The 15,090-nt window shown below is 39.6% G+C and overlaps 1 protein-coding gene across 7 annotated transcripts in view; it reads left to right on the top strand.

The window, feature by feature from the left end:
• The window catches only part of nrg2b (neuregulin 2b), a 68,959-nt gene that overhangs the window by 39,512 nt on the left and 14,357 nt on the right, over positions 1–15,090 (top strand). For 5 of the 7 annotated variants that reach the window (XM_074674915.1, XM_074674914.1, XM_074674917.1 and 2 more), the window contains exons 5-6: positions 8,652–8,710; positions 13,104–13,127. In XM_074674915.1, coding sequence (XP_074531016.1) covers positions 8,652–8,710; positions 13,104–13,127 — 83 coding nt within the window. The remainder of the gene's footprint in view (positions 1–8,651; positions 8,711–13,103; positions 13,128–15,090) is intronic. The other 2 variants (XM_074674919.1, XM_074674918.1) reach the window with 1 other exon arrangement.

Genomic DNA, 15,090 nt, shown 5'->3' with positions numbered 1-15,090 from the left:
TGGTGGCTGGCTGCAGTAAAGGTAAAAAAATCCAGCTTTTCAGTCATTCCAGATGGGCTGTGGTCAAAGTTTAAAAAATTTATAGTTCTTGTAGAAATGTTTCTCATGTCCGATTGTTGTGGTGATTTGAAGATAATATTTGGTTGCCTTGTATTCAAGTCCTCTTTTTTCAGAAAAGTTTCATTTTCATTAGTTAAACGAGGTTAAAAACAAAGCTTTACGTAACATTTAATGATGATTGACAGCTGCCGTTCTTATGTATTTTTTTCGGGGATAGTAAAATATGTCGGGAGGTAGAGTCAAGAAGTGAATAGACTCAGAAGAAAAAAAATAATTATTATTTTTGTCACCGAGCTCCACTCAGATTCTCCCAGAATCCCTCACAGTCTCTACTGCGCAGACTCTGGCTGCACAACAACTACCAATGGCTGCGCCTGTGACGGGGGAATTTTGGCTTCAAAACCATAAAATGATAAATGGCTGAGCCACACTGTCTACTCTATATACAGTCTATGTCTCATACCAGCATCGTGTGAGTAGCACTACATGTAGCTTGTTACTAAACAACAGTACAAACTTTACTAAGTTTGCTAGTCATGTCATGTTTCAAACAATAGCGTTATGTTACTGTTAAAAAGAAGTTCTGCTCCCCCTTCATTTGCGTCAAGCGCACGCCTTGGTAAGAGTCATGTCTTTACAACAGTGTGTGCTAGTGCTCATGGGTAACTTAGTCTTTTCCAGATAGTTCTCACAGCCCCTTTAACAATCATAGAAGCATCATGACTAAATCTGGAAGGCTTGCTGGAAACAGGCAGGCTTGTTTTATCTTAAAGGAACTTACTGAGGGATTGACTATAAAGATGTAATCATCTGAATGTGATGTCAACACATCATTTGAGGATTTTTGGCCACAGACGAGGCCCACAGTGATACAGGTGATTGCCTGTAGGGGTCCAGGTGGAATCAAAAACTGCGGCTCTGATGTGATTCTGCTTCAGTCGTCCCGTAATGTTGACAAAGTGTTTTCAACGACTAACAGGTGTCTCACCACAGGTGTGGCACCAGTTTGGCTTAGTGTTTGAAACATGGTCTTTATTTCCTGTTACTGTGGCTGAGAGTTTGATTATGACCTCAGCCCTTTACTTCCTTTTCATTTTCCTGTGTTCGTCAGCTTTTTGCTGATGCAGGGTGATCTGAGGTTAAGTAAATGATAATTTGTGGTGCTGTTACATGTCTAAAACTTGAGTGGGTTAATAAGTCTCTCTGAAAAAAAACAATATTTTTCCCAAATCTGTAATCTAAATCATCCCAAGGATACTTTTTTGGTGTGAGTTTTTCCTGCTGTAACTCTGTGACAGAGCAAAGCTGCTTCATGTTTTTGCTCTGGTGCTTGCGAGCATACATGTGTACCCCACACAGACACAAAGCAGCCTGTCACTCTGTACAGGCCTAACAAACACTGATCATGGATTTTTCCCTGTGACTGTTTTTGTCACCTTGTTTTCTAAGGACAGGGAAAGACAGGATGAGATACTGGCCACAATCACAGCAAACTGGATCTGAAATGTCACAGACTGAGAGATCTTACCAGGATTCACTGTAAGATAAATACCTAGTTCTCCGAAACTGTCAACATGAAGTGCATCACTTCCTGTGAGTAGGAGGATTTTTCCCAGGAGAGAGTGACGAGACCTGGAATGTTTACAACAGAAAGAGCCAAATTTTTCATGATCTGGACGTGATATGAATCATCACTGTTATATCTGTCAGGAAGAGGAGACAGTTTCAGGTTTTCACTTTGAATCCTCTGAGGAGTGCAATTTGAAAAGGTGGTTTAAGAATTAAACCTCAACTTTAAAACAGAATATCAGCCAAAGTTGAGACAAATTTATATTTTTCCCTTGGAGGAATGCACACCCTCTAAACTGGGAGTTGTAGTCTTTCTGATTTAACACCCTGACAGTGTCAAAGCATGTGCTGTGAAGTCATGTACGATCAAGAAACTACTGTCCAGCTTCCTTTACAACTGGATCCTTTGATCTTTTGCTTTCCTGTCGGCACATACCTCCAGTCTTTTTGCTCTCTTAACCTCCATCTATGTCTCTTCCTGAAAGGTAGCACATCTACCATATTTGGAGTTTGAAATGTGTAGGATTGTTCAGCTTGCTGAGAATCACGCCTCAACATGAACATAATCCTAAAAACATGAAGAAAGTTAGCAAGACAGCAACACATTCTCCGGAATTTTCTGCAGGGATGCTGTAGCTGCTCAGCTTTGTCATCATTTGTTGCTCTGTCGTTTTGGGCCCGTGGATGTAAATAAGACTGCTATTTGCCTGGGCTCACTGAGGATATATACAGACCCCCCTTTGCACTACATCTGCGTTATAGAAAAACACGCTTCTTTAAGCGATAGATCATGTAGTCCTGCCTATTGTTCAAAATGCAAATTTCTTTTCAATCAATAACTCCATTTACTTGTGATAGCATCACAAACGCTACATGTTCAGGCTGGTACTGATGGCTGAGCGTCAGTGACTGTCTTTATTTGGACCGTTTAGTTTTAATAGCTGTGGTTTGATGCTCAGATCAAGATGAAACACAGGCATCTTTTTCTCAGAGGTTTTTGGAGTGTGTAAGCTTTCTTTTTTTTTTAACCCCCTCTGTGTGTTGTAAGAGATGAAATAAAGGTGAAGCTGGTAAAGAAAGGACAGAGAGACCGGGCAGGTAATGAGAAGCTGCGGTGAAAAGAGGAAGGAGAGGCAAAAATAAAATGTGAAAGATAAGACGAAATGGTATACACTGAACGCTCTGCTGGCATTAGGGCTGCTTCTGCTCCAAGTGTCTCCCACCTCTCCTTCCTTGCTCTATTTATAACTCTATGGGAAAATGCTGAGTGGGCTTTTCTGAGGGTTTTCGCTGTAATTGATTCAAAATGCAAGTTGTCTTTTTAGTGGTAAGATACAGGATACCCAGGCAGCAGTATAGACAGTCCTGGTAGAGGGGGAAGACAAAGGTCCTTCATTTTGCATACATGTGTTGAGTTAACTCTAAATCACAGGAACAAGCACAGTCGGGTTATTAGATCCAGAGAGCTTCTGTTCTCTTTGAATGACTGTAATGGGGACAAACCCATAACATCACAGCGCTGTGGTTTGTCAGTAGTGATAATTTATCTGCAGAATAATGTGCACTGCATTGGGATAAGATGTCCTATAACATGCCTATTTTTCATTAGACTGCAGATTAAGCTTAATCTTCTGTCACTTAGAGCAATAAAAAGATTGAATCGTTTTTTTTCTGTCTGGATAGAAGCCATGAAACCTGTCATAACACAGAGTTCAGGACATTAAGGATTTGAAGCACTAGAACAAATTTTCTACAAAGGTGTCAGTAGGATAGATGCACTTTAATGTTGTTCTTTAAAGGAACAGTTAGGTGTTTTTTTAAAGTGGGGTTATATGAGGTACTCATGGAAAGTAAGAGTTTTATCCTCAGGGTTTACTGATCAGCGAGGCCCTTTACTTGAAAACCGAAGCTGAGCTGTTCATCCCTTCATATGGGGTCAACTTTACCTTTAATGTAGCTAATCTTATAAGACTGTGACTCAATCGTGACGCTGCAGTATTGTGAATGTTCACCATATTTAGAGCATGTTTAGCGTGACTTTGCCCTTCTGTTTTAGCTCCATTTGAAAACGTTTCTCCACTTGCAGCCAAGGTTATAATAGTTTTGGTTTTGTCATTATAGTTTAGTTTTAGTTAGTTTTGACATTTTATTTTCCTTTACAGTTTAGTTTTAATTAGTTTTAGAGTGGGCATTCTGGTTTTTATTTAGTTTTGATTTTTGCAACAAGGCTTAGTTTTAGTTTAGTTTTAGTTTTTTCATACCTTATTAACCAGGTGCAGGATTCAAAAAGGTCAGAGTAAATATTTTGTCATACTGTTTATTTTCAAGTCCAACATAGTGCTCACTGCTCAGTCAATGCTGATACTGAACTGTTGGCTGCTGCCTTAAACACATGAAAATAATATAAACTTAGTATAAAAAATATAAGCATCAATTACATAAAATAATGTTGAAATAAATTACATAAAAATAATATTAACATAAATTATAAAAAAAAACAATATAATATGAGCTTCAATAGATAAAAACTTGGACTCTGTAACAATTAAACTATCACAGATGCTCTGATTCATTGCTACACTACGTTTGGTCGCAGCACAGAGCACAACCAGTCAGTGCAGTAAACAAGCTCGTCCCTATACGTCGCTATGATGGTGCTGTGCAGCACTGACAACTGCCGAAAACTGTCTAAAATTGGTTGGGAAAATGTGTTGGATTAATTCAAATCCTAAAGGCTATTAATATTGTCAAAAACTATAACTAAGGGAATTTTGAATATCATTTTAGTTTCAGTTAGTTTTGTGAACACAAGATACAATTTTAGTTTACTTATTGTTTTTGTTTTCTTTTCTAGTTTTTATTAGTTTGAGTTAACTGCAATGTATTTTAAATTTTAGTTTTCGTTTTTAGTTTTGTTTTAGTTAACTATTATAACCTGATCAGCTCTTGAACTCAAGCATTGTTCACTCTGGTGGTGCCAAGCGTTGCTGAGCGCTGATGTACTGCTCATGAACAGCTTGGGTTGAAAAACCTGCTCTTACATGAATGATATGAGCCTACTCCTGTTAGAGAGCTGGTTTTCTTTGCTCCTTTTACTTTAATTTAATACACATCAGATTAAAGGCACATTTTTCTGTCCACACTGCACAGCCACCGTTACATCTCGCTCAGACTGAGGTCTGTGTGACCATTCAGATGCAGGGAGAGGGTGCTCAAGGTATAACTTTAATGTTTCTCGATCAACCATGAAGGACAGTTTAATTTTTGCGGATGATGCTGAATATCACATTACAGTAATGACACGTCATTTATGGGTCAAACGTTGAACCAGTCCTCTGATTTGATAAAAAGCTGTGATATAAAGAGAAGCTGTTTAACTGGGACCTGGATCACCTAAAGGAGCTGGACTTCCCATCACTAATACTCCTCTGCAGCTGCAGTTGCACTTATACTCCTGTGATATACTCACTATACTTTGATTTTCAAAGTAAAAGCCCGATCTTTTTTTTTCTGTGATGAGACTAGCTGCATTTTAACACCATGCTTTATTCTGGTTTTCTGTCAGTTAGTTGGTGAGTGAAGTCAGGAGCAACGTCACTGTGTTAAGGTTCCTGCTGAACTTCCTGTGGCTGAAATGTTACAACATGTTAACCACGGGTACTTTTTATTGATGGGAGATGAGGGGAAATTGAGGAGTTACTGTAACAAGATGACAAATTTCAAGAAAAAACGAATACAGCAAAACAAGAAATAGGATGAAAAATAAAATAGGTAAAATGCATAAATTGATAAAATTAGTTAGTTTTGATAGTGTACATTTATGGCCTTACTTTGGGCAAAACTTGTGAATGAATGAATGATGCTGCATAGGAGGCTCTACTGTCTGTACAGCCGCGTGATGTAAGCAGCCAAATAAATAAATAATTAGACATTAACTTTTCATTTCTTGATTGTTGATCTACTTCAATATTCAAACTGTTTTTTGTACAGTTTACTCAACTCAAAGCGTGCTAGTTTTCTGTTTGAACTTTCACAGCACAGACTCTGCTGTTGTGATTCTCATGACTCATGACTGAATATGAATCATTTTCAGTCAGACAGTTTGACACCGGTCCAGAAAGAAACCACATTCAGCAGCTGCATGTAAACACTTTCTCTGCTTTCTCTTTCTCTCTGTGTGCTGCTAATGTTTTGAATTTGCTGAAAAACATTTATACTTTGCACGTCCTCCTCTCAGTGTCAGTTTGTGGGATCCTTATAGTTTGAGATTTCGTTAAGTGTTCATTTATTTCTCTTTCTCACTCAGTCTGTGGTGAATTATTAGATTTTTGCACCAGACACTAATACTGCATGGCAAAGAGAGAATGAGAGAGGGTTTTTTGTTTGTTTTTCTTTGTTGGAGAATTCAGCAGTCCCAAAATGCATGTGAAGGACCCAAAGGCTTTTTCAGCTGTTTTTGTTTTCATGCTGGTTTCTTGTTTCTGAAAATTCAGCTTCACATAAACTTTGAATGACCTCTACACAAGACACAGTCAGAATTGTTCAGACTTGTTTCTTGATATAAAAGTATTTATATTTACTTGATATAAAAGTATTTATAGATGTTTTTACTGCTTTGAACTGATAGACTAGTTAGCAGGGCCAAAAAGAGCCTGTCATACAGTTTATACATCTCCAGTTCACAGTATTTTCTGTCACTGAACTCATTCATTGAGTGAATTATTTATGTTGAGTTTTGAGAAGTTGAACTAAAACCACTAACTAATTTTAATTAAAAAGTTTTTTTTTTTTTTTGAAAAGGAAAACAGACGTAATTTTCTAAGGCATCTTTGGCCTTTTTGGATAAAGTACTAGAAACTTACAGGGGTAGGAGCAAAAATCAAAAATCGGTATGTAGGTATTGTTTGTTTGGCAATATCAGAATCGTGATTCCTTGTCAAAAAAAAAAATCAAATTCAAATTCGGTATTTGAGGCTCTTGACCTATTATTTTTATGTATTCAAGTTCAGTGTCATTCATCTCATCATCTTTATTTGTTCACACCCCTTATCATCAGCAGGAAGACAAGGTTGGCAACAAGCTGATCGAGATGTAGGACATTTCTCTGCAAAAAAGAGGAGTCAGCCTCAGGAGAACAAGCAAAACTGAAACAAAAGTAACTTTGGATTTACACTAGGTTCACTTTGACTTGACTTAAAACTTGCTCTGATTAAATACCCCCATAGCTCAATGATGAGTTTGTTTCCTATGGAGCTGTTTCCACAGCGAAACAACGCACTAATACGCACTAATAAGCGCATTAATACAACCCCATATGTGTATGTAGATATTTTCAGTGGAGCTTTAATTTGCTTAGAACTAAATAAATAGATGAAGAAACAAACAAAAAGATATGTTTTTAAAAATTTAAAAGCTTTAACTTATGTATTGCAGAGAAAGAGAATTCACTCTCATTCAGTCGGTTTGCTGTGCTTAGCATGCTGGCCTTCTTAGCACTCAGCTTGCAGCGCCCACTCTTAGAATAGCTTTTCTCCAGCATTGTGTCATAATCATCCATGTCAACTTAACTTTGGCACTGTACTTCATAAATAAACTGTCTGGTATTTAAATTTCTCCCCAGTTCACGCCAACTGACCATCAAACCGGGGTGAACAAAAGTAAGACTTTGTGCCGGACCTCAGGGAGACAGAAAACCCTTATCACACATTTAGGGAACCCTACATTTACAGTCACATGTAAACAGAGCCCCAGTTTAGAGGTCCATCTAAATTGTAACTGATGACTTGTATCTTTTTAAACACACACACAGAGTGATTCAGCAATTACTAACTATACACCAAGTGACAACCTCAGGTCAAAAATATGAGGCAATGCAGAAGTGCTAAAATCTGCAGTTCAACAAGTGTCCACTTGAGGCTGGCTCCAGAAGTGCAGGAAACCACACACACACCAAGACAAAAAAGCAGTTTTCACAGCAGAAACAAACATGTTTACAGCCCGATACAAAAAATCTCTATCGTCTGAAAAGCTAACCTCTCTAAAATCACACACCGTACCGACCGTAGGTGGACTTTTTTCTAACTTAGCAGTTTAGAGGATATTAAGATCACCAGTTCAGCTGATTGATTGACAGGCGTCTTATTGCAGTCAGTATTGAGGCTTTTGAGCTTTTCTCCAATATGGCACCTGTCGATGATTTGCTTAAAAACTTTGTTTCAGAAATAGGTGGGTGATGTCACAGAGTCTACATTTATTATACAGTCTGTACCATGTACACATTAGTGTACAAACAGATTGGAGGATTCAGAGCTCTCTTTATTAACTGGAATTACATTTGTGGATCTGTGTCTGCCTTTTAAGATTTCATTATTCATTTATAGATCTTTGGGCAAATTTTTGAGCTACACCAACAACATCACATTTCCCCTGTCATAAAAACTGACACATGCTGAGTTGACATCATGGGCGAAAAACGTTTCCCTGGGTTCAACAAAGGGCAGAATCTTGTGGCATTTTTACAGACATGTAAAATGTTCCTTTAGAAGGATTTTCTGCTATCGTTTCACCGTGCTTTAAGTCAGGACTTTAAAAGAAAAGGGTTGAAGCCACGTACAGCGAACATCTACTCAGACAGTAGTAAGGGTGTGTTTGTGTGTGTGTGTGTGTGCATCTGTGTTTGTGTGTTTGTGAGAGGGGGTTGAGGGCAAGAGATCTGTAAATCTTTCCTCATCCCGACCCCACCATCATATGACTCTGATGATGTCCTAACTACAGTGATGTCATATTGATGGCAGTGATGTCACAGTATGCAGGTCATATCTCTCTGTAGCCGGTGGATTGTGCTGTTTCTAATCCCTCATCTCTCTGCTCTCTTATGTCCCCCTCTCCTCTCCTCTCCTCTCCCCTCCCTCTCTCCTCCCCATTTTCTATCTGTCTTTGAGTTCTTCTCCTCTCCTCCCACTGTATCTTTAACCCTCCCAACCTCCCTCTTCTCCTTTTGTGTCTTGTTTTCCCTCCATCAGGTGTCCCAATGACTATACCGGGGACCGCTGTCAAAACTCCGTCATGGCCGGTTTCTACAGTATGTCCATTTGCTCTTGTCTGTCTCCTCCTCACTGAGATGATGCATGCTACATTGGAGGGGTTGGATGGAGTGTGTGTGTGTGTGTGTGTGTGTGTGTGTGTGTGTGTGTGTGTGTGTGTGTGTGTGTGTGTGTGTGTGTGTGTGTGTGTGTGTGTGTGTGTGTGTGTGTATATGGTTACAAACCTGCTGATGTTTTTGAGTTTCAGTTTGCATGCCTCTGTGTCCACCCCGTCCTCTCACTGTCTCTCCTGGTTCCTCTGTGGTGCTCCTCTGGTCCCAAGAAACAAACAGTCGGTGTCTTGTGACTTCCACACAGGATAATTTCTGAGATCATATTTAAAAAGCAAGCTAAAAAGCTGTTTCAAAGCCTCAAAAATCAACAAGTCAATGATAAACACTGTGTTTTTATGTTTGTGAAATGTCACATTTCTTTTCTGCAAAGCCTGAGCAGACTGATCCAGAGAACGGCACTGAAAGAAACAGAGGAGACAGAGAATGAGCACAGAAAGCAGCACAGAGGTTAAAGTTTGTTTCACTGGCACACCTTTCTTTGTTGATGGTCCATCGGTGCTTCTTGGATTTATAGACGTACAGTCTCTGAGTCCTAAGCTGTGCCTCTCTTATAGACAGAGAAAAATCTTCTTTTGGTTTCAGTGTTTGTAAGGCAGCACAACAAATATTGACTCTAATACTGTGAGTTAATCTGTTCTTTACTGGGAGATTCAGAGATACCTCACAGCAGTGAGTGTCGTCGTCACTGCATCCATGGATCATTTCATGAACTCTGTCTTGATAGCATGATGCTAACTGCTGCTTGAGTGTTTAAAGGTGGACTTGTAATGCTGCCAAAATGTGTCACATGTTCTGCTCCTCCTCCAAACAGGACAGTCCATTTATAGGAAAAAGTACAACTTTTGGGCAAACACATGTTTGAGTTTTTTGAGATGCTTCATCTGAAACAAACATCAACCATGGAACAGTTACTTTGGCTTAGCTGAAGGAGTGCAAACGTTTAAGCCAAAACAGAGGGTGACAAAATGGACCAACCAGCGACTGAAAACATGCTTTATATCAAGTTAAACTGTATCTCAGAAGCAAGACAAAGCACAAAAGCCACGCTGCTACCTCCTGTCTTCTTTTTTAGCTAAAGGTTCCTTAGGTACGACAGACTCAGGGCCATGTTGAAGAAAAAAAAAGAGAGAGATTGATCTCGTAAATTTATGAGAATAAAGTCATAAATTCATGAAAATAAACTCATTATCTTAGTCTATCGAAAGAAAATAGTGACATATCTTGTAAAATTATTTTGATGACGCTACACCTCTCCTAGGAGAAATTATTTCATGTTTCTGTCTCATGTTTTATCAATCCTACAGATGTTTCATTAGAACAGGAGCAGGCTCTGGATTTAGGCCAATGCAAGTTCCCTAGCGCCAAGGACGGCTGGTTTTGAGGAAGAGGTGTTGAAAAATCATTTCACAGATGAGTTGTTGATTGGGAAAAGCAGAATCTGTGAATACCTTTCTAACTTTACCGGAGTTCTTAACAAAGCCCCAGTTTCTGAGCTATCTTTTCAGGGTCCTTAAAGGGATAGTTCAGTTTTTTTGAAGTGGGGTTGTATGAGCTCTATGTGACCACTAAGGACATTAGATACAGTAGAAAGTTGACTCCTCTCCCTCAGTAAGACACAAACTGTAATCGATGGTGACGAGGAAATAGGCGCTAACAGGGAGAGACGGTACCAAATTCAAAGGCTATTTTCTCTGCCTACAAGAACCAAAACCAAATAGTAATACCACAGTTTAAGAGTACGCTACATAAAATATTTTTTAAGTGCATTAAGTCTTCGGAAATATAAACATTTATCCGGACCTAACTAACTGGTCATTTATCCTTCCCCCCAGCGCTAGTGCTCCGTCCCCCCTCCTCCTTTCAGCTGTAGGGAATGTAAACAAGCTGTGCTTCGAGCGATGGTTGTAGCCTCGTGTAAGTTTGATCAAGTATCGTAATTCTCCAGTGTCCGTGGATGTTTCCTCTGCATTCCTTTCAGTCTCCATCTGTAGCAGCTCCTCTTCTGTGTGCTCCGGTTCATACAGGTATCCTTTTGGTTCCAAAGTGAATGAAACTTCTTCGTTACTGTCAACGTCACCCATTTTGAATTTCCTACGCTGCCTCACAATCCTTAGAGTACAAACAAAAGAATTACGATACTTGATCAAACTTACACGAGGCTACAACCGGCGCCCGAAGCATAGCTTGTTTACATTCCCTACAGCTGAAAGGAGGAGGGGGGACGGAGCGCACTAGCGCTGGGCGAAAGGATAAATGACCAGTTATTTAGGTCCGGATAAATGTTTATATTTCCGAAGACTTAATGCACTTAAAAAATATTTTAAGTAGCGTACTCTTAAACTGTGGTATTACTTTTTGATTTTAGTTCTTGTAGGCAGAGAAAATAGCCTTTGAATTTGGTACCATCTGTCCCTGTTAGCGTCTATTTCCTCGTCATCATCGATTACAGTCTGTGTCGTACTGAGGGAGAGGAGACAACTTCCTACTGTATCTAATGTCCTTAGTGGTCACATAAAGCTCATACAACCCCACTTCAAAAAAAAATGAACTATCCTTTTAAGGGGTCCATACGACATCAGCATAACATTGTCATCAGTATAATTATACTTATTATGATTATGCTGATGTGCCAAAAGATTAAATAATTCCTTATTTGTGAAAGCTTCGCTAAAGTATAACTTCACAAAATGCTCAACAGTCCTTATTTTTGTACAGGCGCTCTCTTGATAGCCTTAAGCTATGGAGTAAAATGTATGACTTCATTTTTGCAAATTTATCAGATTAATCTTGTAAATTAGCTTTTTTTTTTCTTAGTGTGGCCCTAATCCTCTGTCATACTGAGGAACTTGTGATGTTGGTATCTTTTTCTTTTGTTATACACTGAATATACAAAAGAATATTTTGTCTCCTTTCTCCTCGCCCTTAGGCTAAGCCAAGTTAACAACCTCCTGGTTTTAACTTCATATTTAATGAACAGTAAAGACAGAGGTATTAGTCTTAGGCCAAGAGGATGATGTGCAGATTTCCCAGTGAGTCAAATGGACCCAAATGATCATTTTTGTCATTCTCCTGTCGTTGCTTGGGCAGTAAAGGTGACACTAAATCAACTTAAGACAGTTTCTGATGCCAACCAGAAGCAAAACTTAATGTATTTATATACAAAAAGTTCCTGTAGCTTTCTTCTGTACAGAAAGAAAATGTTTTCTTGCCTCCACCAGCAGAGCAGACGCTCTTCACTGGCCAAGCAATCGCAGGAAGATAACACAGAGGGATCAGATGACCTCTTCATACTGTCCGAGGGTTAAACTCTGTTGCACCACGTCACATTGTCTTTCTTTGTTGTTTTTCTGTTCTTGGAGTTACTGAACTGAATAATGTCAATTGTTAACCTGGAGAAGTAATACTTCATACTCTCTGTGATGTCTGCTTATTTTAACCCCATCCAGCCGTGTTTACGCGCTTAAACCTGTCTGTGTCATGATGTGCTTTTATTTTGCATTGTGAAGCTCCTTCAGCTGGTTGAAGGAGCTTCTTCTGCTTTTTGGAAAACCCATGTTTTATTTCCTGCCTGCTTTCCCTCAGTTTTTAAAACGTAGATTAGATGAGGTCAGTGTGGACAGTGTAGTCAGATTGGCATCTCTTTAAATGGACAGTAATGCATGCAAACAGTGAATGCTGAAAGATGATTTGTTTGCAAATCACAGACGCGTTAAAGAAGCGATATGAAGCAGTAAGTGGGTAAAAGTGTTTTGAGAGATGTGTTGTAATTAATATCCGGCACACACATCCCATTAGTTAGAGGAGTTAGAGCACCAACCCCATCCACAGCCTCACTGACTACACTGTGTTTTTATGTTGGAGAGTAACCCACTGCTTTTTATCTTTTGTTTTCTTGTGCTTTTTCCTTTGTCTTGTTTTGTTTTTTAATTTTATCGATGTTATTTACTCCAGAAATGAGGTCTAGTAAATATAGCAGTAAGTGATGTGGCTTCTTGTCTTGCTGTCTTTGTCCGTCTGTTGCTGCATGTCCTTTTCCCGCCTGTCAGCTTCTCTGTTTCATTTTCTCCCTTCACTTTGGATTTGGTTTGTTTTTGTTTATTTCCTGTCATTTATGGGGGTTACAGAGCTGAGACTGTCTGAATTGTCTGTCTGTTACTGGACGGTACACATGTCAGCTGCTCTGGCTGACAGCACAGATTAACTCATATACTGGTTCAGTGTATACAGGACATGAAATACTATATCTGCTCCAAAGTGGACATTACTCCTGACCCTATCTGTCTCTCTCCTCTTATCACGACAACTTATGCGCTGGCAGAGCTTCTCAGAATTGAATTTATGGGTATGGATCATTGTTATTCATTTTGCTGTGCTTAAAGGGTTTGCCAAGAACCTCTCACAGTCACACATTAATGTGCCATCTTCTTACTAAAACCAACAAATGGGTCCCCTTCAACCTGTCCCTCTTTTCCTCCTGCCCACTAACCTGCTTTTAAGACATGTAACATCCCCTCTCTGCATGTGATCTTTGTACAGTCTGACACATTGTACACAGTAGACAGAAGGGAGGAAGACCAAACTCTTGCATATCAATGAACAGAGCTGCAGGGGTGATTTAAAACACAATACACTGGGCCAAGCATGAAACAAAGTTTGGATTATTTGGAGAAAAAAATCAAAGCGAACCTCCTGTCTCTGAGTCTGTTTCACATCGTGGATGAATACAAATGTCTGGCTCATCCTCTGTGCACACTGGCTTTATCAGCCCGTCAAAGAAAAACATGCAAGCTGTGATCATTTTTTAAAACACACTTCCAAAAGGAGGTAAAAGACCTGACCACACAGACAGTCCTTCTTATTCTGCCCTTGATTGACTTGGTGTCAGAGTACAGAGCTCACCTGTCCCAAATCAAGATCACAGTGGGTTCACTGTGCCAGCCAGTTCACATTCCCATTTCCCCAAACCTTTCTTTATCAGCAGCCTGTGACACACGCACAATGCAGGGCCAAGGCTCCTGCAGGCTTTTATCAATCCCGACAGAGACGCTTTATTTAGAACATCTCCCCTTACCACACACACACACACACACACACACACACACACACACACACGCACACACACACACACTCTTTTTAGGCTGGGGGACAGGTGATGACTACAGTCAAAGGACTAGTTTTGATTTGTCCTCGTTTCAACCTGTTCCCAGAAATTAACCATTTTATTTGTCTCTCTGTTGTTGAACCAACATTTTTCAGTGATAATCACAGAAACACAGACCAACGGCCTTCACCTGTTGATCACACACACGGATATCACTATAATTTAACACTAAACACAGATGAAACAATGACACAAAAAATGTTTTTCTTAGAAAATTTACAAGAGGAGAAAAATTGAAGTCATCAGAGAATTTTGTCCCTGACTAACAAGGGCCTCTCTAATCCAGATTTCGTTTTTAAGGGGAAAAAGTCAGGTCAATCTTGAGCCTGGGGACTAGTTTTTCCCAGGCTCTGTCTCCTGGTCACGGCCCTGCTGCCCTCTCAGCACCCCCCTCCTCCCCTCCCTCCCCCCCTGCCCCTCTGTCCATGTAATTCCTTCTGGTGCTCATCACTTAGTTTGTCTCCTTTCATTCCCTCCTTCTCTCCCTCCTGTTCTGTTGTGTTGCTCCCTCCATCGTTGTGTCGTTGCACTTGCTGTTCTGACACACAGTGTTACACCACAACAGTCCCAGAGAGGAATTAACCTCACTGACTCCACAACCTAAACACCAGAGATCCAAACACTGATACCTATATATCCTATGTAGGACCACAACTGGGTATTGCATTGTGTAAAATTATAAGTGATATGATCTGAAAAATTGGTAAACATAAAATTTTTGAATCTAAAAGTTGGTTAGATGACCTCATGACAAATACATTTTCCTTTTTATAGTCGGTCATATTTGTTTACATCATAGGCATTTGTTTACATCAAACAATCTAAAGCCTAAAACAGGGCTTCCCAAATTTTGCAGCGTTGTACACCCCAAATTACTGTGCCAGAGACTGGCGACCCCCTGCCGTGGGAATATACCAATAGGCCAATCCAAAAACAGACTTAAACAAAAAAAAGGATTTTGTTTAGTTGATCTGTAGAAAATTAGACCACCAACGCGCTCATATTGCTGTTTCCCAAATTAATCCCCCTCTTTAAATAATCTGCTGCCAGTGGTATGTCTTTATCCTGGTTTAGTCACCTCTGGGGTCTTGAGGCAGCGTAGAAATGAGGAAAACAGATCAAACGTTTTCTGATTGTATGGTTT

Source organism: Halichoeres trimaculatus, unplaced genomic scaffold (genome assembly GCF_033239565.1).
Source record: "Halichoeres trimaculatus isolate MK-OKI-2021-1 unplaced genomic scaffold, fHalTri1.1 fHalTri1_scaffold_7, whole genome shotgun sequence".
Lineage (NCBI taxonomy): Eukaryota > Metazoa > Chordata > Actinopteri > Labriformes > Labridae > Halichoeres > Halichoeres trimaculatus.
Note: the sequence above shows the minus strand (reverse complement) of the source record. Positions and strands in the feature narration are given on the sequence as shown.